This window comes from Oryctolagus cuniculus, chromosome 7 (assembly GCF_964237555.1).
Source record: "Oryctolagus cuniculus chromosome 7, mOryCun1.1, whole genome shotgun sequence".
In the NCBI taxonomy this organism is placed as follows: domain Eukaryota; kingdom Metazoa; phylum Chordata; class Mammalia; order Lagomorpha; family Leporidae; genus Oryctolagus; species Oryctolagus cuniculus.
Genome location: NC_091438.1, coordinates 110,900,099 through 110,924,572, shown reverse-complemented (window position 1 = coordinate 110,924,572; position 24,474 = coordinate 110,900,099). Strand labels below are relative to the sequence as shown.

Genomic DNA, 24,474 nt, shown 5'->3' with positions numbered 1-24,474 from the left:
TCGCTAGCAATTATCTTGTTGGTTGGTTTTGGTTTGTTTTTTTTTTTTTTTTTCTTTTAAAGGATATTCACTTATTTGAAAGGCAGAGTTACAGAGAGGCAGAGGCAGAGGCACAGAGAGGTCCTCCATCTGCTGGTTCACTCCCCAAATGGCTACAACTGCTGGGACTGGCCTGATCCGAAGCCAGGAGCCTGGAGCTTCTTCCAGTTCTCCCACATGGGTGCAGGGGACCAAGGGCTTGGGCTGTCTTCCTCTGCTTTCTCAGGCACATTATCAAGAAGATGGATTGGAAGTAGAGCAGCCGGGACCCAAATGAGCGCCCATATGCGATACTGGCAGTGCAGGTGATGGCTTTACTTGCTACGCAACAGTGCCAGCTGCTTTTGATCTTTTTAATAGTAATTCTAACTGGAGTGAGATGATACTGCATTGCGATTTAATTTGCAGTTTCTTGATAATTAATGATGGTGAGCATTTTTTCATATTCATGTTGGTCATCTGGATATCCTCTTTTTGGAAATGTCTATGCAGTTCATTTACCCATTTAAAAAAAAAACAAATTATTTGATTGATTTCTGTTTGAATTATTTGATTATATTATATATTCTAGATATTAAGCCCTAATTGAATAGTTTGCAAATATTTCCTCATGTTCTGTAGGTTGTCTCTTCACTCTATTGATCGTTTCTTTCTTTGTGTAGAAGCTTTTTTAAAAAGAAAAAAGATTTATTTGTTTGTTTATTTATTTGAAAGGGAGAGAGCAAGTACAAGCAAGCATGAGAGAAGAAGATCCAGTGCTCCATTATAGGATGCTGACATTGCAAGTGGCAGCTTGCCCTGTTGGGCCATAGTGCTTAGGCCCTATATAAGAGCTTTGTAGCTTGATGTAATCCCATTTGTCAAGTTTTGCTTTGGTTGACTGTGCTTTTAGGGTCATAACTGAAAAGTCTTTGTCTGAACCAGTGTCCTGAACTGTTTCTCCTATGTTTTCTTCTAGAGGTTTCAAATTTCAGGTCCTTGATTGATTTTGAGTTGTTTTTGTCTCTTGTGAGACAAGGGGGTGTGATTTCCCTCCTCTTTCCATGAGTGTCCAGTATTCCCCAGCACTGTTTATTGAAGAGACATTCTTTTTTCCATTGTATGTTCCTACTGCATTTTGTCAAAAATCAGTTGAGGGCCGGCGCCACGGCTCACTAGGCTAATCCTCCGCCTTGCGGCGCCGGCACACCGGGTTCTAGTCCCGGTCGGGGCGCCGGATTCTGTCCCGGTTGCCCCTCTTCCAGGCCAGCTCTCTGCTGTGGCCAGGGAGTGCAGTGGAGGATGGCCCAAGTACTTAGGCCCTGCACCCCATGGGAGACCAGGATAAGTACCTGGTTCCTGCCATCGGATCAGCGCGGTGCGCCAGCCGCAGCGCGCCAGCCACGGCGGCCATTGGAGGGTGAACCAATGGCAAAACGAAGACCTTTTTCTCTGTCTCTCTCTCACTGTCCACTCTGCCTGTCCACCAAAAAAAAAAAAAAAAAAAATCAGTTGACTGTAAACACATGAATTTAGTTTTTGGGGTATCTATTCTGTTCATTAGTCTGTCTGTTTTATGGTAGTATCATGCTGTTAAGATTACTATAGCTTTGTAGTATGTCTTAAAGTTAGGTATTTTTTATTGTTTTATTTATTTTTTTAAAGATTTATTTTATTTATTTGAAAGACAGAGTTACAGAGAGAGGTAGAGACAGAGAGGTCTTTGATCTGCTGGTTCACTCTCCAGATGGCCACAAAGGCCAGAGTTGTGCTGATCCGAAGCCAGGAGCCAGGGAGCTTCTTCTGGGTTTCCCACATGGGTGCAGGGGCGCAAGGACTTAGGCCATCTTCTACTGCTTTATCAGGCCATAGCAGAGAGCTGGGTCAAAAGAGGAGCAGCTGGGACTAGAACTGGTACCCATCTGGGATGCTGGCGCTTCAGGCCAGGGCTTTAACCACTGTGCCACAGCGCCAGCCCCAAAGTTAGTTATTGGAAGGTTTACAGCTTTGTCTTTTTTCCCCTGTAATATACTCGAATGCTGCAAGTCTTGACAAGATTCACAGTATCCATTCTGATCGTATTTACAAATATGTAGTTCCCAATAGTCTTCTATTTGGAGGATATTTTCCAAAAGGGTCAAAGAACATTATTTCTTTCTTGGTTATTTAATATCTGTTTTGGGCTACAAATGTAGCTATATTTGTGGAATACAATTAGTACCAAAGTACTTTATTTGTTTTATTTTTTTATTTTTCAAAGATTTTTTATTTATTTATTTGACAGGTAGAGTTACAGACAGTGAGAGAGAGAGATAGAGAGAAAGGTCTTCCATCTAATGGTTCACCCCCCAAATGGCCACAACTGCGGGAGCTATGCCGATCGAAAGCCAGGAGTCAGGTGCCTCTTCCTGGTCTCCCATGTGGGTGCAGGGGCCCAAGCACTTGGGCCATCCTCCACTGCTTTCCCGGGCCACAGCAGAGAGCTGGACTGGAAGAGGAGCAACCAGGACTAGAACCGGTGCCCATATGGGATGCTGGCACTACAGGTGGAGGATTAACCTAGTGCGCCACAGCACTGACCCCAGTACCAAAGTACTTTAAATTTTGTGTCTGCCACCACATTTTAGTTGAATGGTAAAAGCATGAAGGTTTATAGATTTACTTTGGCTTTGGTAAGTTTTTTAAATTCACCATTTACTATTTTAACCCTTTTTAATGCATAATTCAGTGATACTTGTGGGCTGAGCATTTAGCCTAGCAATTAAGACGCCTATGTCCCTTATCAGAGTGCCTGGGTTTAATACCTACTCTTGATCTTGATTCCACAACTTCTTGCTAATGGAGATCTTGGAAGGCTTCAAGTGACTGGGTTCCTGCCATCCATATGACAGATGTGGATTGAATTCTAGGCTCTTGGCTTTGGCCTAGTCTGTGCTGGCTGTTGTGGGCATTTGGAGAATGAATCTGCAGATGAAAATTTCCTCTTTTTCCCTCTTTCTCTCTTCCTCCCCCACTCCCTCCCTCCCTCCCTCCCTCCCCCTTTCCACTTCCACCCTCCCTCTCCCTCTTTCTCTCTCTCTCTGCCTTAAAAATTTTTTTTTAAAAAATTTACATTATTGTAAAACGACCATCATTATCCATTTCCAGAACTTTTTATGTTCCTGCACTGAAACTCCTTGAACAATAATTGCTCTTTTCCATTTTCCCATTCTCTGGAAACCAATCAACCATGTTTTTGTTGTCTAAGAATTTGACTATACTAAGCTCCTCGGAGAATTCAGATGATACAATATTTTCCTTTTGTGTCTGGCATATTTCACTTAGTGTAGTGCCTTGAAGTTGCTTACATGTGTCAGAACTTGTTCCCTTATTTATTTAAGTAAATAATATTTCCTTGTATATATGTTGAGGAGAGAAAGTTTTTCCTGTACCAGTTTGGGTCTGTGCCTCTAAGAATGCAAATTAAACTGACAAAAGATATTAAAAAGAGAAAAAAATTTATTTGTATGCATATGAATATGAGAAAACAAATAGTTCACTAAATGGTTAAAGAAGATTTATGTGTCTAACTTCTTAGAAAAGAGAAGGGGAGGAGCCGGCGCAAGGCCATCGCCTGCAGTGCCGGCGTCCTATGTGGGCGCCAGTTCAAATCCTGGCTGCTCTAGTTCTCTGCTGTGACCTGGGAAAGCAGTGGAATATGGCACAAGTGCTTGGGCCCCTGTACCCGTGTTGGGGACCCACAAGAGCCTCCTGGTCCTGACTTTGTATCGGCACAGATGCAGCCGTCCTGGTCAGTTGGGGACTGAACCCGCAGATAGGGGAGCTCTCCCTCTCGCACTCGCTCTCGCACTCGCTCTCTCTTCCGCCCCTTCTCTCTGCCTCTCCCTCTCTCACTGTGTAACTCTTTCAAATAAATAAATAAAAATATTAAAAAATAAACAAGAGAAGGAAAAGTTTCTAAGGGAAGAAAAAATTTGTTTAAGAAAGCAGATGAGTATTCAGGAGAACAAATGGGAGATAAAGTTTGTGATAAGGTTTACTTATGTAGGTTTGAGTTATCCTTTCTTGTACTTCATGTCTATTACACTCCTCAAAAGGGAATTTATAGTAGGTTTATTCTCAGTATTGGGAATAGACCCACCCCACCCCAGGAAGGAATTTTTGATAGTGAAATTTCCCAGAGGTTATACTCATAAATGAGGATCAGTGAAAAGGCTGCTTTCTGCATCTGTCAAACTTCAAACCTCTTTAGCTTAAAACCATCTTCATGCCCGGCGCTGCAGCTCACTAGGCTAATCCTCCACCTAGCGGCGCTGGCACACCAGGTTCTAGTCCCGGTCGGGGCACCAGATTCTGTCCTGGTTGCCCCTCTTCCAGGCCAGCTCTCTGCTGTGGCCAGGGAGTGCAGTGGAGGATGGCCCAAGTACTTAGGCCCTGCACCCCATGGGAGACCAGGATAAGTACCTGGCTCCTGCCATCGTATCAGCGCAGTGCGCTGGCCGCAGCGCGGCGGCCATTGGAGGGTGAACCAATGGCAAAGGAAGACCTTTCTCTCTGTCTCCCTCTCTCTCACGGTTCACTCTGCCTGTAAAAAAAAAAAGAAAAAAAAATCTTCATAGGCACTCTGGCATGCTGAGTGGATACCTACATTTATCCCACAGTGTTTTCCCCATTCATATGTTGATGGATCACTGGCTTGTTTCTTATATTTGGCCATTGTGAGTAATGTTACTATCAATATTGCTTTCAGTTCTTTTGGGTGTAAACCCAGAGCATGGAATTGCTAAATCACATGATCATTTATTTTTTTTTTAACTTTTATTTAATGAATATAAATTTCCAAAGTACGGCTTATGGATTACAATGGCTTCCCCCCCATAATGTCCCTCCCACCCGCAACCCTTCCCTTTCCCACTCCCTCTCCCCTTCCATTCACATCAAGATTCATTTTTGATTCTCTTTATATACAGAAGATAAGTTTAGCATACATTAAGTAAAGATTTCAACAGTTTGCTCCCACACAGAAACATAAAGTGAAAAATAATAGATGATTTTTTAAATGATGATGAAATCAGATTACTCGTTATAGCATTAAATCTCAATGTACAGCACATCAAGGACAGAGATCCTACATGAGGAGTAAGTGCACAGTGACTCCTGTTGTTGACTTTACAAATTGACACTCCTGTTTATGGCATCAGTAATCTCCCTATGCTCCAGTCATGAGTTTCCAAGGCTATGGAAGCCCCTTGAGTTCTCCGACTCTTATCTTGTTTAGACAAGGTCATAGTCAAAGTGGAGGTTCTCTCCTCCCTTCAGAGAAAGGTACCTCCTTCTTTGAAGACCTGTTCTTTCCACTGGGATCTCACTCACAGAGATCTTTCATTTAGGTGTTTGTTTTTTTTTTTTTTTTTTTTTTGCCAGAGTGTCTTGGCTTTCCATGCCTGAAATACTCTCATGGCTTTTCAGCCAGATCCAAATGCCTTTAGGGCTGATTCTGAGGCCAGAGTGCTGTTTAGGACATCTGCCATTCTATGAGTCTGCTGAGTATCTCGCTTCCCATAAGGAAATATTATACTGTTTTCCAAAGCAGCTGGATCATTTTACTTCTCCCCCAGCAGTGCACAAGTTTTTGGCTTCTTCATATCCTTGCTAACCATTGTTGTTTTCCAGGTTTATTTGTGTGTGGGTGTGTGTGGGTGTGTGTGAAGTGCTAGTTTATTATGGTTTTCCACTAGCATTTCTTTAATAATTAGTGATAATGAGCAACCTTGCATGTGCTTAGTGACCATCTTTATTCTTTGCAGAAATGCCTGTTCAAGCCCTTTTGCCCACATCTTAAAGATGTGGCTCTGAAGATTATTCATCTAAGGGAAACTCTGTGTTCTTATTTTTTTCTCAATTTAGGAGATCAAGGCTGTCATGCTCACTACATTGAAGTCCAGGATTTGAGTATCAGTTAACTTAATTGCCATTAACTTCAAAATAAAACATCCAAATGGTCCAAAATTATTGCAGAAATTCTTCTTTTTAAGTACTTAATGCCTGCTCTCTCCTCTCTATTTCTCTAAGAAATTCTTATTTTGTTCTAAGCAAACTAACCCTATCTCCTTTATCACCCCTATTTAATATTTGAATTGAATTCTGTATTCTTTAGTCTTTATTAGGTATCTGATATAGTTACAACTTGATCTATATTCATATGCTGTTTAGGGAAAAGCCAGCAGTATTTGGTCACCAGTTTATGAGAGATCCTTTTACCATTGAAGTCTGACTAATTACAGAAAAGCGTAGACCATTATAAAAGGTATAGTTTATGTTTTTACTTAACAACTAGAATTTACAAGAAAAAAGAATAATAGGCCGATGCCACGGCTCAATATGCTAATCTTCCACTTGCGGCTCCGGCACACCAGGTTCTAGTCCCAGTCGGGGCACTGGATTCTGTCCCAATTGCCCCTCTTCCAGGCCAGCTCTCTGCTATGGCCCGGGAGTGCAGTGGAGGATGGCCCAAGTGCTTGGGCCCTGCACCCACTTGGGAGACCAGGAGAAGCACCTGGCTCCTGGCTTCGGATCCGTGCGATGCGCCGGCCGCAGCGCGCTGACTGCAGCAGCCATTGGAGGGTGAACCAACGGCAAAGGAAGACCTTTCTCTCTGTTTCTCTCTCTCTCTCTCTCTCACTGTCCACTCTGCCTGTCAAAAAAAAAAAAAAAAAAAAAAAGAGAGAGAATAAAGAATAATAGTGTTATTCACCTTAAATGAATTAAGGCATTTAAATTTATACCTGTAAGGTATAAATAATGGCTCACTTTCTGGTGCATAGATGGTACCTTTGGTTGCTTCTTCAGATGGATGTGCTGGGCAAGCTCCTTTGGGCCTTTTTTTTTTTTTTCCTTCAGGATTTATTTATTTATTTGAAAGAGAGGCAGAAAGATCTTCCATCTACTGGTTCACTTCCCAAATGTCCACAATAGACTGAGCTGGGCCAGGCCAAAACCAGGAACCAGGAACTCCATCTGTGTCTCCTATGTGGATGGCAAGGGGGCTCAAGCACTTGTGACACCTTCCGCTTCCTTTTCAAGTGCATTAGCAGTGAGCTGGATTGGAAGTGGAGCAGCTGACAATCCAACTGGCGCTCATATGGGATGTTGGCTTCACAGGCTGTGGCTTAACCTGCTGCACCACAACGCTGGTCTGTGCTTGTTGTTTAAGACCATTGATCCCATTCATGAGGGCTCTGCCCCCTTAACCAGAATCACCTCAGAAAAAATGACCTCGCCTCTAGAACCTTCACCTCAAAATATAGGAAAACTCCATTTCTGTCCATTGGCCATCCCAGCAGGGTTCAAGAATTAAATTGATATAAGATAGATTAACAGAAAAGCATACAAATTTATTTTCCATGTTTTATGTGCCATTGGGAACCCTCATAAAGAAATGAACATCCTAAAATGCCGCTGGAATTAATTATTTAACGTAATGGGTATTGAAATTATACGAGAAGGCATAAAAGGTAAGATTTCTAGCAGGTTCTATAGGGCATTCTCTTGGTCTCAACTTCTGCCCTTGAAGATAAGAATATTGCCTTTCCTTCTGGTACAGGGAAAGTGTTATTCTTGTGAGAATTTTATCTTCTGCTTTTAAGAAACAACAGGAAGGTCAAAGTTGTCTTTTTTATCTGCTGTTTCTCAAGTGTCTTTTGTAAGGCCAGTGTGGCAGAGGAGTCTATTTTAACCCCTTCAGGAGTTAGGATTTCCACACAGGAATTTTGAGAGGACACAAACATTTTAGCATTCTGGCAACTTGGAGCTATGGAGGACCATGAACGATGTGCCCATGGGAGGAGGACAGAGGAAAGTGGGATGTTATCCCCAGTGCTTACTTACCCTTAGGCTCTGGAGGGGGAAAACTAGTGTTTGTCCAGCAGATGGGCATGCTGGAGAGGGGGGTGCAGCAAAGGCTTAGGCTCATGACAATTCACTCTGTCTCTAGCATCACCAATGAAGCTGTTTAAATCGTGGGCATTGGCGCAACGTGCTCTGTGTTGACCTTGCTTAACTTGGTGGATCTTTTATTCCTCTACCTTGGTAAATGTTTGTTTGTATCCCCTTTTAACATTTGTAAGACAGAATTTTTGTTCAGAAGTCTGGCATTTGGAGAAGGCACGTTTACAAGGTAGAACTCTTGCGGATGCGAAGTTACTGCCTGCCACAGGATAAACTGTCACTGGAGAATGCCTGCCTGAAACCCAGCCTCCGCTATTGTTATTATCTGACCTGAACATTACAATGTTCCAAAGGTTTTCATAAAGCACTAATACATTTCCATCTTTCTTCCTCAAGATGAAGGACAGTTTTGGACTGGATCCCCTACCATCCGTATCCTCAACTGAAGGAAACAGCCAACAAGGTAGATTTGACAACCTGGAGGATCTTAACTCCTTGGCAGAAAGCAGTCTGGATTTAGGTTTGTGGTTTCTGTTTTTTATAAACATGTGTTAGATTATCTGCATTCTTTGTGTTTTGTGTTCGTATACAGAGATTTTTAATGTGACATTTTCATTCATTATGATGTTTTGAATTTAAATCTACTTTATAATTAACCTACATCAAAGTCCCTGGAAGAATTAACCTGGGTCATATTTCAATCTAGAATTTTCAGATTCCCTTTTCTGAGAGGACTACAGTTTCTGTGCCTCATTTTCCTTCTCTCAGCATTTTGGATCAAAACTAACACTAGAACTTACACTGAATCTGAAATGTCTCTGTTAATGTATATTAAAATCACTGATACTGCTAAATGATATTGTTAGCTCATTGAACCTTAGTGTTAAATATTAATAGCAGAGGCATATTTTAAAGTTATGAAACACTTTATAGTCATATATTAGTTTTAATACATAATAACTTAGTTTCCATTAAAGAATTCTAAAAATATAGTGCTTCTCCTTAACTCTCCTCAATATTGATTCTTACATACTTTTGAAAACTTGACTTTAAAAACAATTTTCCTTCATCTAGCACTGAAATATCAAAGTCATTATGATATTAACATCCCTAGGTGAGACTGTTAAGTTCTTTCTTAGAACTGGGATTTATAGAGCCATTGTTCAGATTTATGCTGTCATTTACCTGTTATGACTCCACTCAAGAGGAAGTCTCTCTGGGGGCATTTCTCCTGTTGCATGCTAATACCTTGTAAGAGGAGAGAATTATAGAAAGTGGTGGAACACTTTCCTTTAAGATCAACATCCTACTAAGTAAAATCTCAAGAATGGAGTCCTCAAAGGTAAAAACTGAAGGCATCTACGAGGTGATGCCACTTTAGCTTTAGAATACCTAAGATTGGAAGGAGGAAAATGAAACTTTGCTACAAAAACTCTCCAAGCGCTTTTTAAAATTTACCACGTTATAGGTTTCTGACTACTAAATACTAAGAGATGGCTTATGATATGAATGAGCAGACTGTATCTTTTGATTACTATTGCTACTGTATGGCAGTTGTGGCACTATTTTGCATCAGATCCTTCTTTGTTGGGAAGTGGAGGACAAGGGCTTCCCTGTGTGGTGTAGGATGCTTAGCCAATTCCCTGGCTTCTACCCATGGATGTTGGTGATGCTCCCTCTCCTGGTCTTGACCAGATTGTCTCCAGGAGTTGAGAGCCCCTGCTTTATACCCTCCAGATTGCAGCCTAGAGCCCCTGAGCTCTGTTGTATGTGCTATCTAAGGACCTCAAAGGTACGTCCTCTGCCTTCTGCTGCCTGTATCAGCTTCCTGTGGCTGTTTTAACAAATTCCCACAAACTTGATGACTGAACAGTAGAAATCTGTTTTCACTGTCCTAGAAGCAGGGAGTCTTAAATCAGGTGCTGTCATTCTTCTGAAGGCTCTAGGGGTGAGTCTGTTCTTGCCTCTTTCAGCCACTGCTTGCTTCAGCTCTCTCTGACTTGTGGCGGCTTCACTCCACTCTGCCTCTTTTTTCCCATGACTTCCCCATCTGTGTCTATTCCTCTGTCTCTTATCAGGGCACTTGTCATTAGATTTAGGGCCCATGAGAATGATCCAGAATGTACTCATTTCAAAATCTTTAACTTAACTGCATCTGCATCTGAAATGACCTTTTTCCCATATAAGGTCACATTCATAGTTCTCAGCCACAGATATATTTTGGGGGAGGTGGGGAAGACACCATTCAACACACATTATTTGAATCTATTACTTTGCGAAGCCCTGGGTATTTATTCCTAGATATTTTAACTTTGGGAATGTCTTTTTTTTTTTTTTCTTAAGATTGATATATGTATTTGAAAGGCAGAGTTACAGAAGGGGGGAGAGAGAGAGATTTTCCATCCACTGGCTCACTCATCAAATGGCTGCAACTCCTGGAGCTGGGCCAATCTGAAGCTAAGAGCTTCTTCTGGATCTTCCATGTGGGTGCAGGGGCCCAAGCACTTGAGCTATCCTCTGATGCTTTCCTAGGTGCATTAGCAGAGAGCTGGAAAAGAAGGGAGCAGCTGGGACTTGAATCAGCACCCATATGGGTGGGATGCTGGCACTGTTGGTGGTGGCTTTACCTACTACGCCACAGTGCTGGCCCCTAACTTTGGGAATGAAGGTGTGCTTTTGTATCTTAGACTTGGCAACATAGAATAGCATATGTAACCATGTATGTGCTTTTTGTGAATTTTTTTGAGAACTTCTGAAATGCTATGTGCCAGGCATGAGTATTTAGATTGCTACTAACCTTGAGTGAGCTGAGAAATTATTGATACAAAGTTGATACATATTTTAGTAGTATATATGTTAAATTAATTCTCAGATTTTTATTTTCCTCCTGAGATCCTTGTCCAAAAAATGCAGACTTTCTTTCAATCCAAGGTCCTCTGTACTAAGCAGTTAACCTGCTGTGTCACCAGGAAAGCCCCTGGCCTTCTCATCAACCTTCTCTATTTCCTCAGCTATGAAATGATGGATTTGGTCTAAGTGTTCTCTAAGGCCCTATTCAGATCTGTAGCTCATTGTCTGCTATTTATAACAATCTCAGATTTACATATAGGAAAGCTGATTCAGAAATCACTTTTGATTGTTACTTATGTGTAAAGGACCATTCTTGACTCTGGTTAATCTAAGACCATATATATATATATATATATATATATATATATATATTTGAAAGGGAGAGTTACAGAGACAGGGTGGGAAAAGAGAGAGAGAAGATTTCCATCTGCTGGTTAACTCATCAAATTGGCCCCAAAGGCCAGGCCAGGCCAAAGCTAGGAGCCAGGATCTTTATCCAGGTCTCCCATGTGGGTGCAAGGCCTAAGTACTTGAGCCATCTTTTACTACTTTCCCAGGTGCATTAGCAGGGAGCTGGTTTGGAAGTGGAGCAGGCAGGAGTACTCATATGGGGTGCCAGTGCTGCAGTCTGTGGCTTAACCCGCCGACACTACAGCAACAGCCTTCAAGATTATATAATGTTTTGTTTTTTGTTTTTTTTTTTTTTTTTTTTGACAGACAGAGTGAACAGTGAGAGAGAGACAGAGAGAAAGGTCTTCCTTTTGCCGTTGGTTCACCCTCCAATGACCGCCACGGCTGACGCACTGCAGCCGGCACACCGCGCTGATCCGAAGCCAGGAGCCAGGTGTTTCTCCTGGTCTCCCATGGGGTGCAGGGCCCAAGCACTTGGGCCATCCTCCACTGCACTCCGAGGCCACAGCAGAGAGCTGGCCTGGAAGAGGGGCAACCGAGAAAGAATCCGGCGCCCCGACCGGGACTAGAACCCGTGTGCCAGCGCCGCTAGGTGGAGGATTAGCCTATTGAGCCGCGGCGCCGGCCAAGATTATATAGTTTTAAGGAGCTGATTCTCCTCCTGGACTGTGAAGCTGTACCTGTAAATTAGCATAATCAATAATATAAGGCACACAAGATAAACTCCAGTGGATGTTGTATTTTGTGTTAAAAGATTTCAGAAGGGGCCGCAATTGTGGTACAATTGGTTAAGGCAATGCTAGAACTCTGGCATCCCATTTTGGAGAATCTTATTCCTATCCCGCTTCCTATTACTGTGCCTGGAAAAACAGCAGAAGATGGCCCAAGTGCTTGGATCTCTGCCACTAATGTGCGGGACCCTGACGGAGTTCTGGGTTTGGCTTTGACCTGGACCAGCTCTGGCTATTGTAGCCATATGGGTAGTGAACCAGTGGGTGGAAGATCTCTCCCTGTTTCTCTATTTATCCCTCTGTTACTCTGAAATCTTTAAAAAAATATTATTTTGAACATTGTAGATAAAGGTTCTGTTTCCCAGTCTCTGACTACTCTTCCCTGAATTGCACCTCCAGTGACCTTGCAGGAATTTCTGTTAATGACCCCAGAGGTCACTGCACAGGCTCATTTTCAGGCCTGTCTCACACTGTAAGTTTCTGAAGGGTAAGATTTGCCTCTGGCCAGGGCGACATACCATGTGCTCAAGAAAGATTACGTGAACAAAACAGGGATAAGCTGCTTATATGTGATTATTCAACAGGCTATCAGTTGACTTTCCCCCTCATTTTTTTTAGCTGCTAAATTATGCAAGAACCCAATCTCCTCTCTTTTTGCCTTTATTCTGTTTGTTATTCAGTTCTTCCACTTCACCAAGTATAATCCATTTGAAAATTTCTCCCATTCTACTCTGTAAGCATTAACTTCCATTTATCCAAAGCATTTGTTTACCTTCCCTGTTTGTCTAACCTCTGAGCCCTGTTATGGCCATTACCCAACAACCGCAGAAGCCCAGGAGGACTGGACTTGTGTGGGCTCCTGGGTGCTGTGGTGCACGTGGAGAGCTGCTCTGTAAAGTGTGAGTGTGTCAGATGCTGGAAGAGGTGAGAAATGTGTGACAGAGCAGCAAGGGTCTAGGGAGGAGGCAGTAGGGTAAAGGGCACGGGCAGCCTTTGTGTGAAACAGGGAATGGAAGTTTTAAACAAACTGCAGCAACTTACACAGCCTGCTGGTGTCGTTTAACAGACCACGTTTACTAGCATGGCTGGATGGAAAATCCCTTTGCAAATAGAGCCAGTTTCCTGTCCTGGAAGCCCTGGTTTTAGGCCATTACTACTTGAATCCTCGTTCCTCTTCTGGTCCTTGTTATTTTATGTGGTGTGTGTGGTTTTTTTGTTTTGTTTTGTTTTGTTTTGAAGATTTCTTTCTTTCTCTTTCTTTGAAAGTGAGAGAGAAAGATATACACGCACACACACAGAGATTCCCCATCCACTGGTTCACTCTCCAAATGGTGCAACTAAGACTGGGCTAGGCCGCAGCCAGGAACTTGGCACTCCATCTGGCCTCCTAAAAGGGTGGCAGGGGCTCAAACACCTGGGCTGTCCTCTGCTTTCCCAGGCACATCAGCAGGCAAGTGGATCAGAAGCATGGTGGTGAAAATTCAAACCGTCACTCTGATGTAGGATGCAGGCATTGCAGGAGGTGGCTTAACCCAGTGTGCACAACACTATCCCCGATGCCTTCTTCTTACGTGCAAGCAGGCAGGCAGGGGCAAAGCTAAAAAGTAGGGTGATGTTTTGACTGTCTTGCTTGATGAACTCTGGTAGATGGCAGTGAAGGGAACATGGGGATGAGGGAAAGGCAACTGTGATGTCCTTTAATGCCACCTGAACATGACAGTTGTTTTCACTGCATCACCGCTGCATTGCCAGCTGTTTGGACATTGATTCCAAAGTTTCAAGATAAGATAAATACAGTAATGGTGATGCATTTACTAGAAAATTTCTTCAGTTACATACTATATAGGTGTGGATTCGTCAAAGGCTACTGGTACACAACCCATCTTATAAACTGATGAGGAAAAATGAGGTGAGAGTTTATAATGGATTCCTGGTGTCTACATTCTGGATGGATGCCAGCATGCATGTAGGTGTCTAACCATGTGCCACAAGACTCAGTGCACTGTCTACCTTACTCTGTTTTTTACTCAATTAGGGAAATGCCACAGATTGGCATGTCAGATAAATGTGGACACCAGTATGTTGGGAGGCATTTTCAATATGTTGGATGACAAAGCTGAGATCCAAAGCAACTTTGATAATTCAGAATAAGCCTCCATCAAATAAGATAAAGTTGTCTTTTTTAAAACAAAAGTATGAGCCAACACTCTCGTATAATGGGTAGAGCTGCCGTCTTCAGCTCCAGCATCCCATATGGGTACTGGTTCAAGACCCAGCTGCTCCACTTCCAATTGATCTCCCAGCTAGTGTGCCTGGGAAAGCAGTGGAAGATGGCCCAAATTCTTGGGCACCTGCACCCTTATTGGGGACCCAAAGGAGGCTCCTAGCTCCTAGCTTCAGATTGGCCCAGTTCTAGCCATTGCAGCTATTCAGGGAGTGAACCTGAATAGCTGATGTAAGACCTATCTCTGTCTCTCCCTCTATCTCTTTGTAATTTCTGCCTTTCAAATACATATATACAAACATACATACATAAATCTTTTATAGGAAAGAAAGAAAAGTATGAAGCCATGCTGTTTGGACCTAAAACCTAACTCTCCAGTTAAAAGATAGGAGACACATTATTTGTGATTTGATGTTCTATCATCACAGAATTTTCTGGTATGAAAATAGCAAGGCTCTCAGGACAAGGTTTAGGTTTCAGATATTTGTGGGATTTTTTGTGTTATTTTCTGTTTTTTTTTTTGTTTTGTTTTGTGTGTGTGTGTGTGTTTTTTTTTTTTTTTTTTTTTTTTTTTGAGACCTGACTGCTTGTGAGTCCCCTTCTGCCTGGCATTATTACTGAGCAACAGTGCTTTTTGGGATGGCAAATCAAAATATTGGACAAGTTCCATCCTTTCCAGTCAAGCTGTTCCCTCCACCTAGAACACCCTCCTTACAGACTTGCATGAGACTGGTTCCCTGCCACAATCCAAATCCCCGACCATTCTACCTAAAATAACTGTTTCTCTCAGTCCCCATATGTTGCTTTCTTTTCCTCCCTAGAACTTAGCATGTTCTGAAACCGTGCCATGTGTTCATTCCATGGCTCTCCCCACTAGAATTAGCTCCCTAGAATAGGAACTTTGTCAGTTTTGTACACTTAGCTATTGCTCAGTAAGGCCTAGAATAGATCCTGGCAAGTGGTTGGTGCTTCATAAACATTTGTTGGATGAACTCATGAAAGTATGAATGAATACCATCGACATTAATGTTGAATCTACTTAAAGGCGTTTTTGGCTTCTTCCCCTATTAGCCACAGAAGAAGTACTTCAGGTTTTGTGTCTGTCTGATATTTGTTTCATGGGACGCAAAGCATAGTAGACCATTTTTCTTCATTATGTTTTCTAGTTTAAGTTCTGCCAGATATTTTTTTAAAATCTACAGTGTGCAAACCAAAAACTCGGTGTCCACAATTTTGCTTATTATTTGGATAGGTGCTTCATTATTTATGTCCCAACTTTTTACATTAGTACACGTGTGAGCTTTCAGTCACAGTTTAACCACCTAATTTATGATCTTTTAAAATTTCTTTCTTCCAAGAACAGTTTTCAAAGAAATACACTGCAGGGGAAACTGTGTTTACTTGTGGTTTATGAGTGCTATGAGGCTGCCCCATGCACCCCCAGATAAGACTCCCGAGCTCATGTTTCACTCAGCCTCCACAAGATGGGCGTCCTGGGTTGCTCCCTTGCCTGTGCTGAACTTTTTTACCTATGCTGCTTTTCTCCATCAGCAGTTATTCTCTTTCCTAGAAGCATATGGAGAACAGCAAATTATTCCTTAGGTTTCAGTAAGATTTCACAATGCCTTGTGTATGTATTTTAGGCTCTCCATTTACCTTGATTGAATATAATTATTTTCGCTCCCAGTTAATATTGTTTAAATTAATGGCTTTTCCAAATCATTGAAGGTGTTTAATACGTAACAAGTCTATGGTTACTTTGGCCGGCGCCACGGCTCAATAGGCTAATCCTCCTCCTGCAGCGCTGGCACACCAGGTTCTAGTCCCGGTCGGGGTGCCGGATTCTGTCCCGGTTGCCCCTCTTCCAGGCCAGCTCTCTGCTATGGCCCGGGAGTGCAGTGGAAGATGGCCCAAGTGCTTGGGCCTCTGCACCCACGTGGGAGACCAGGAGGAGGCACCTGGCTCCTGGCTTTGGATCAGCGCGGTGCACCGTCCGCCGCGGCCATTAGAGGGTGAACCAACAGTGAAGGAGGACCTTTCTCTCTCTATCTCTCACTGTTCACTCTGCCTGTCAAACAAAAAAAGTCTATGGCTTTTCTGTGAGATTATAGGAGATAAGCATGTTTGGTAGACTTTGTGAGCCATGTAAACTATATCCATTCTAATAATTTCATGAGCTATACATTTTTTGTTTTACTTTGTACAAAAACAGTATGTTTCTGTTTTTAAACTTAAAAGCTTGTTTTTGATTTATTAAACAGGTGCTATACCTATTTACTCATTCAAAAATTTAAACAAAAATGTTGCTTTTTAAAAGACTATTATTACTTATTTGAAAGGTAGAGAGATAAATCTTCCATCTACTGGTTCACTCCTCCCATACTCACAACAGTCAGGACTAGGCCAGGCTGAAGCCAGGAGCCAGGAACTCCTTGAGGGTCTCTCATGTGGGTGGCAGGAATCCAGGTACTTAAGCTATCATCACCTACCAGGTCAAGATGCATATTAGCAGGAAATTGGACTGGAAGCAGAGGCAGGACACAAACCCAGGCAATCTGATATGGGAAGTTGAGTGTGTCTAAGTGGCATCTTAAAACCATCTGCACCCCAACACCTGCCGACTAAGTGTTTTCTATATAAGAGATTTACTGTGGGTCATGGGAGCAGTGAGCAAAATAAAGTCTGCTCTCATGGAGCCCACAATATAACAGAGTTAGACAGACACTAACAAATTAGTGTGCAGTATGGTAGGGGTCATGAGTAAAGACAAAGCAGTGCAAAGGGACAGAATGTTCAGGGAGCAGTGCTGTTTTACAGGGGGGTGATCAGCCCGGCTATTTTAGTAGAAGATATTTGACAGGGTGTTAAATAAAGTAAGCAGGTCCACGATGAAGTCATTTTTGGATATGGCTGAGGGAACAGTGGGGGAAAATGCATGACAGTATGAGGCAAAACAATGAACTGTGTTTGTGGAAGATGAAAACTAAGATAATGCAGATAAAAAGTAGAGATAAAGGTGGTCAGGGGCTAGCCACCTGCTACGCCATACTGTTATCCCATATAAGTGCTTTTGATCCAGCTCCCTGCTAATACACCTGCGAAGGCAGCGGGGGATGGCCCAAGTATACACCCATGTGGGAGACCCATAAGAAGCTCCTGGCTTCTGATTAAGTCTGGCCAAGCCCTGGATGTTGTGACTGTTTGGAGAGTGAACCAGTGGATGGAAGACCTCTCTCTGTCTGTGTCTCTTTCTCCCTCTGTAATTCTGCCTTCCAAATAAATAATAAAATAAAATAAAAATCCTTTAAAAAAAGGATCTGTAGAGATAATCATTATTTGCTTGATTTTCTTCCAGTTTTTTCTAGTTCATATAAAAAAATTATCTGACTACCCTCATAACTGGCTCTTCTGACCTTGCTCCCTCATACTCAGATTTTTTTAAACAATAAAACTATTAAATAAGCCTAATTTCCTTTTCAAAGATAAGAGTTATATGAAGTCCAATGCATATTTTGTATCTTATTATTATTTCGCTGTGTGTGTGGAGGTGTATATAGACAATACACCTAGACATATTTGTATATACACATATAATATGATAGTGTACATGGCTTAGAAGGGGTCTTCAAAAAGTTCATGGAAAATATATTTATGAAAAATGCACAGATTTCAAAACTTTTTGGCCACCAGAATAAATTTGCAGTAACTAGTTATATCTGAACAGGGTATAGTTTCAGGCACTAAGAAGGATAAGATATCAATTGTAGCAACATGAGTTCTGCTAAACATTAAAGTATGTGCTGTACACTGAGGCTTAATGCTATAACGAGTACTCAAACAGTATATTTCACTTTGTGTTTCTATGGGGGTGCAAACGATTGAAATCTTTACTTAATGTACACTAAACCGATCTTCTGTAAAAAAAAAAAAAAAAAAAAAAAAGAAATTATCAATTCCCAACTTGACTCTCACTGGGATTAAACATGACAATAGGTCTGATCTGATTTCATCATCATTTAAAAAAAAATCATCTATTGTTTTTCACTTTATGTTTCTGTGTGGGAACAAACTGTTGAAATCCTTACTTAAGGTATACTAAGCTGATCTTCTGTATATTAAGATAATCGAAAATGAATCTTGATGTGAATGGAAGGGGAGAGGGAGTGAGAAAGGGGAGGGTTGTGGGTGGGAGGGACGGTATGGGGGGGAAAGCCATTGTAACCCATGAGTCGTACTTTGGAAATTTATATTCATTAAATAAAAGATAAATAAAATAAAATAAAATAAAATAAGTGGCAAAAAAAAAAAAGAGCAATTGTTAAATGTACGGTGAAACTCAGGTGGAAGAATGGTGAAATCATTGATGGTTTATTGAGTTTTAGGAGATAATGCCCCAAAGAAACCATCAGTTTACAAATAGATAACTCATTTTAAAGAGATGAGAGGATGTTGTGGATGAAGCCCTTAGTAGTAGACCATCCACATCAATTTGTGAGGAAAATAATCTAAATGAAGAAGACCAACGATTAACAGCAGAAACAACAGCCAGTACTATGGTACTTCCATTGGTTCAGCTTATACAACTCTGAAAAATTTAAGTGGAGTGAACTTTCTGCTTGATGGATGCCAAAACTGTTGCCCCCAGATAAGCTCCAGATAAGCTGCAGACAAGAGCAGCCTTTTTTTTTTTTTTTTTTTTTTTTTTTTTTGACAGGCAGAGTTAGAGAGAGAGAGAGAGAAAGGTCTTCCTTCCGTTGGTTAACCCCCCAAATGGCCGCTACGGCCGGCGTACTGCGCCGATCCAAAGCCAGGAGCCAGGAGCTTTCTCCTGGTCTCTCAAGTGGGTGCAGGGCCCAAGCACTTGGGCCATCCTCCACTGTCTTCCCAGGCAGCAGAGAGCTGGACTGGAAGAGGAGCAACCAGGACAGAATCCAGCACCCCAACCGGAACTAGAACCTGGAGTGCCAGCGCCGCAGGCAGAGGATTAGCCTATTGAGCCGTGGCACCGGCCAAGAGCAAAGCTTTCAATAGGAATTTTCAGCAGGTGGGATCAAGATCCTGAAGCATTTCTTTGCAGAATTGTAACAGGAGATGAAACATGACTTTACTAGTATGATCCTGAGAGCAATGGCTATCAGGAGGTGGTCCAAGCAAAAGTAGACCCCTCAGGAGCAAAGGACATAACAACAGTTTTTTGGGATGCTCAGTGCTTATTGATTTTATGAAGGGCCAAAGATGATAACATCCACTTTGTTATGAGAATGTTTGAATAAAGGTTACCAAAACTTTTGCAGGAAAAATGTACAGCAAAAGCTTTATCGAAGAGTGCTTTTGTATCGTGACAATGCTTCTGACCTTTCTACTCAGCAAATGAAAAGGAACTTTTATAACAGTTGCAGTAGGAAGTCATTAGGGATCCAGCACAATCCTGATTTGGCTTCTTCTGGCTTCTTTTTGTTTCCAAATTTTAAAAGGTCATTAAAGGGTACCCGTTTTTCTCCATGCGTTGACATGGTCAAATTCCCAAGACTCTAAATTCTCTAGTAATGAACTAAAAGGCTAATATCATGGCTTACAAAAATGTCTTGAACTTGATGAAACTTATATTGAGAAATAAAGTTTATCTCTAATTTTAATTCCATTTTTCCATGAACTTTTTAAACTCCACTCATATATTAGCACTTGATCTATTGTGATGAGAAGAGAGGAGCTATCACTAGTTTGGGGGGCAAATGTAAGGAGAGCAGAATAGCTTCTCCAATATTTTTGTTAATACAATCATTCTAAAATATAGTGCCTGAAACTAGGGACAACTGTAAGAAGTCTCAAGATGTCACACCGCCAACCTCATGCATATCAAACTTATTATGTGGCTCCTCTTGAGTAGAAATAAAAATTAATAAGAATTTGATAGAAACTGTATTGTCAATATTTAAGTAAATTCTGGTTCCCTGTATCCCTTCGTTGTTGGGTTAAAAACAGACAAATTTTCTCACCTTAGTTTCCCTCTTTGTCAAATAAAGTTGAAAGTATCTTCTTTCTAACTCAGAGTTTGATGTGAGAACTGAATGAAGTAATAAATATAAAAGAATCTTGGAATTTTTAGAAAAGCCCTTTTAAAACTGTGTATATTTAGGGGCCAACATTATGGTATAGTGGGTAAATCTGCCACCTGAGATGCTAGCATCCCATATGAGCACCAGTTTGTGTCCCAGGTGCTCTACTTACTATCCAGCTCCTTGCTAATGGCTTGGGGAAAGCAGAGGACAAGGTCCAAGTGCTTAAGTCTGTATCACCCTCGTAGGAGACCTGGATGAAGTTCATGGCTCCTGGCTGTGGACTGAACCAGCTCTGGCCATTGTAGCCACTTGGGGAATGAACCAACAAATGGAAGACCTCCTCCGTCTCCGTCTCCGTCTCCGTCTCCCTCTCCCTCTCCCTCTCCCTCTCCCTCTCCCTCTCCCTCTCCCTCTCCCCCTCCCCCCTCCCCCCCTCTCCCCCTCTCCCCCTCTCCCCCTCTCCCTCTCCCTCTCCCTCTCTGTCGCTCCCCATCTTCGTGGAGGAACAACACAGGACCCTGCGCTGTTCTTTTGTCTGCTCGGCCCTCCCCGGGTTTGCTGCTGGTTCTTCCCGGGTTGGCTACCGTCCCTTCCACCTCCCTGGAAGGGCGGTTCCCCCTGCCACTTTCCCCACTTCCGCGGGGGAACGGCACACCACCGGCCGGCTCTCTCGGGGGCTGCACAGGTGTTCCTTCAGATAGATGTTCCTGGTGCATGTTGTCTCTCTCCTCCTTTATAGTCCTCTTCCACCAATCCCAACTCTGCTACCCACACGCCGAGTACGCTGCTCTCCTCCAATCAGGAGCAGGTCCTACAGTTTATTGGTTGAACTGGAGGCAGCTGTGTAGAAGCTGTTTCCTCCTCTCCCAGCGCCATATTGTGGGAGAGCAGATGCATAAAATAAGTCTTAATTCGAGTAACAGTCTAATCCGAGTTGCTCCCCACACCTCTCCCTCTCCCTCTCCCTCTCCCTCTCCCTCTCCCTCTCCCTCTCCCTCTCCCTCTCCCTCTCCCTCTCCCTCTCCCTCTCCCTCTCCCTCTCCCACTCCCACTCCCACTCCCACTCCCACTTTCAAATAAATAAATAAGTCTTGTTTAAAATTTTTTTAATTATTTAAATTTTAATTTTTTAAAAAAATCTTCTACCTGAAAGGGTGCCTACCCATAGTGGGTGCTATAACTTTCTGTGGAATGGCTGAGGGATGAATGAATGTGTCTTGTGATATGGCTGTCTGCATTTGTTCTTCAGGAATGGTGCTTCCAAATGAGGTCCAAGGTCCTGGCATGCTGGTGGATGTTCCTTCTGTGGCTCAGAGCAGGGAGGAAGAAGATTTGCCTTTATACCAACTCCCCAGGACCCAAATCATTTCAAAGGCCTCAGCACACACAGGAATGTTATCATCTAGATACATCACTGATGCATGGTATGGTATCATTTCTCTTCATTTTTATATTATGAAATGATTTCATTCGTTACTGTTCAAAGAAAATGCATGGTTTTGGTGGAACATTTGGAAAATATGTAAAAATATTATGAATAAATTCTATGTTAGATAATTACTAGGAGTTTTCACATACTTAAAATTGTGTCATATGTATAATTTGATATTCTTGGCAGTTTTATGCAAAATGGATTACACAGAGTATTTGCTTAGAAGATGGGAGATTAACTCAGTGTTTAACAACTCAAGCAAAAGCACTTGAGATATTAAGGAGTAGTTGAGTTTAACCATTAAGAGAATCTGTAGGAATTTGTACCTGATAACATGCTAATAGTAAAGGGGGTATTGGAGGAGGACTCATGTTTCCAGACTTGGCAACTGGATGGATAGTGGAGCATTAATTCTAAAATATAAGATTTTAGGAACATGGATAGATTGCAAGGAAGCATGATGAGTTCAGTTTGGGACATGTTGAAGGTTGAAGTATCCATAGCACCACAGAGTGACCTGGAATCAATTAGATACATGAGTCTGGGATTAATGTCCAGGTCCATAGAGACAGGTCCAGGAAGGTAGTTTTGGAGCTTGGGAGCAGGAATCCAAGGAGATTCTTGTCCAGTGACCCTCCTCCACTGCTTTCCCTACTCCATGACAGATTGGTTATTCACTAAGCATGAGGGGTGCTGGCCGTTAGAAATCATGGTGTCATGCTTGTGATTAGCTTTTTAATAAAGACCAGAACTGCAGTGGCTTAGTGGTAGTAAACAGTTTGGGAATAAATTGAGTCCCTCCCTCTTTGCCAGCTCTCCAGAGAGTGAGAGAATGTGTGTGGTTACCCGAGCAAAGAACCCCAGCTCATAAGAAGATGTCAGAGAACATTCAGAGCAGAGGTTCAGGTGTGCAGCTTACAGCCCAAGGAGATGCCATGGAGTCTGTGGATCGTGAGGCAGGTCAGCCTTGGGGTGAGGCATAGAAGAGGAAGCACATCTGAAGCTACACCCAGAGAGGTGTGAGCCCTCAGTGCAGGACACTGGGCTTGGCATAGCCTGACAGAGATGAGAAGGATGGTGGGATCAGTTGGCCTTAAATGTGTTTATTAAAACCTTTGTCCAAGAATTGTATGGTGTCATTGACATAGGAGGTGTCTTAAACTTAAATGATGTATATTGCTCCGCTGAGCAGCCTGTGACCTTTGTCAGAGTTTTAGAAAGCAGCTTCATAAATACTTGTTTTTTGCTTCTGCATAGCCGATCTCTGGTTTCTTTTTCATTCAGCAGAACCAAACTGGCATGCAGAAGAAAGGTGTGGCCAGGTCTGTGTCCTAACATGACAGATCCAGTGCAGCCTTTAGAAGGACTCATTAGCAATTTGTTTTTACAATTTTTTAAAAGATTTATTTATTTATTCGAAAGGCAGAGTTAGAGAGAGAGACAGATCTTCCATACACTGGTTCACTCCCAAAATAGCTGCAAGAGTCAGAGCTGGACCAGTCCAAAGCTAAGAGCCAGGAGCTTCTTCCAGGTCTCTCATATGGGTGCAGGGGCCCAAGCACTTGGGCCATCCTCCGCTGCTTTCCCAGGCACATTAGCTGGGAGATCAATTGGAAGTGGAGCAGCCGGAACTTAAAACAGTGCTCATATGGGATGCTGGCACCACAGCCAGAAAACAGGTGATGTCTTTACCTGCTACGTCACAGCACTGGCTCCTATTTTACAACTTTTTTTTTTTTATTTATTTTTTATTTTTTTGACAGGCAGAGTGGACAGTGAGAGAGAGAGAGACAGAGAGAAAGGTCTTCCTTTGCCATTGGTTCACCCTCCAATGGCCGCCGTGGCCGGCGCGCTGCGGCCGGCGCACCGCGCTGATCCGATGGCAGGAGCCAGGAGCCAGGTGCTTTTCCTGGTCTCCCATGGGGTGCAGGGCCCAAGCACTTGGGCCATCCTCCACTGCACTCCCTGGCCACAGCAGAGGGCTGGCCTGGAAGAGGGGCAACCGGGACAGAATCCGGCACCCCAACCGGGACTAGAACCCGGTGTGCCGGCGCCGCTAGGCGGAGGATTAGCCTAGTGAGCCGCGGCGCCGGCCTATTTTACAACTTATTAACAGCAGTTGTGAAATTCCTTTTTACATGAGGCATCTTTGATTTTTTAAATTCCTATTGTGCTTCGTGTTAATAGTTGAATCTGGTGGAAGAGTTGGGGTCGCTTATTTGAAGTGTAGAATTCTAGATATACAATCCTGAGAGAACTAAACACATTTCCTAGAGTATCTCTCCTTCCTGTTCAGAAGAGCAAGGATATCCGCTCTGTCTTACTCACTTCCCTCAGCTTCAGAGAAGGACGCTGTGCTTCACTCTCCTCCCACTGCTGTTTCCTACAGCTGACTTTTTCCAAGCTGACTTCTTATGCAGGCACAGGCTTTGAAGGACTGCAAATGAACCTTTGTCTTAGGAGATCAATCTTGCATTTGGAAGTTATTTTTTGGCTTGCTGTCAGAGATTTGGGATGTGTTTAAATCTCAGCAGGTTCCAGATGAGTTCCTGTAAAGCGTATTTCCCCATGAAGTTAGGTTCATAGGTAAATACTTGTGACCACTCAGAAGGCTTTCTGGATATTGCATAGACACTTTTGGAAGATAGTCTTTCAGATAATCAGGGCATCATGTAATGAAAATAGTATTTTAGAGATGATCTTTACATTACTTTTCTGTGGGACCCTGCATATGTATGATTGTGTGTGTGTGTGTCTGAGTGTATACATATGCATATCCCAAAAGTATGGGTTTAATGGCTT

General features: G+C 42.6%; 1 protein-coding gene across 10 annotated transcripts in view; it reads left to right on the top strand.

Annotated features, from left to right (window-relative positions):
- Positions 1-24,474, top strand: part of PATJ (PATJ crumbs cell polarity complex component) — a 438,074-nt gene that overhangs the window by 143,417 nt on the left and 270,183 nt on the right. For all 10 annotated transcript variants that reach the window (XM_070078398.1, XM_070078393.1, XM_070078397.1 and 7 more), the window contains exons 21-22: positions 8,362-8,485; positions 21,490-21,664. In XM_070078398.1, the coding sequence (XP_069934499.1) occupies positions 8,362-8,485; positions 21,490-21,664 (299 nt within the window). The remainder of the gene's footprint in view (positions 1-8,361; positions 8,486-21,489; positions 21,665-24,474) is intronic.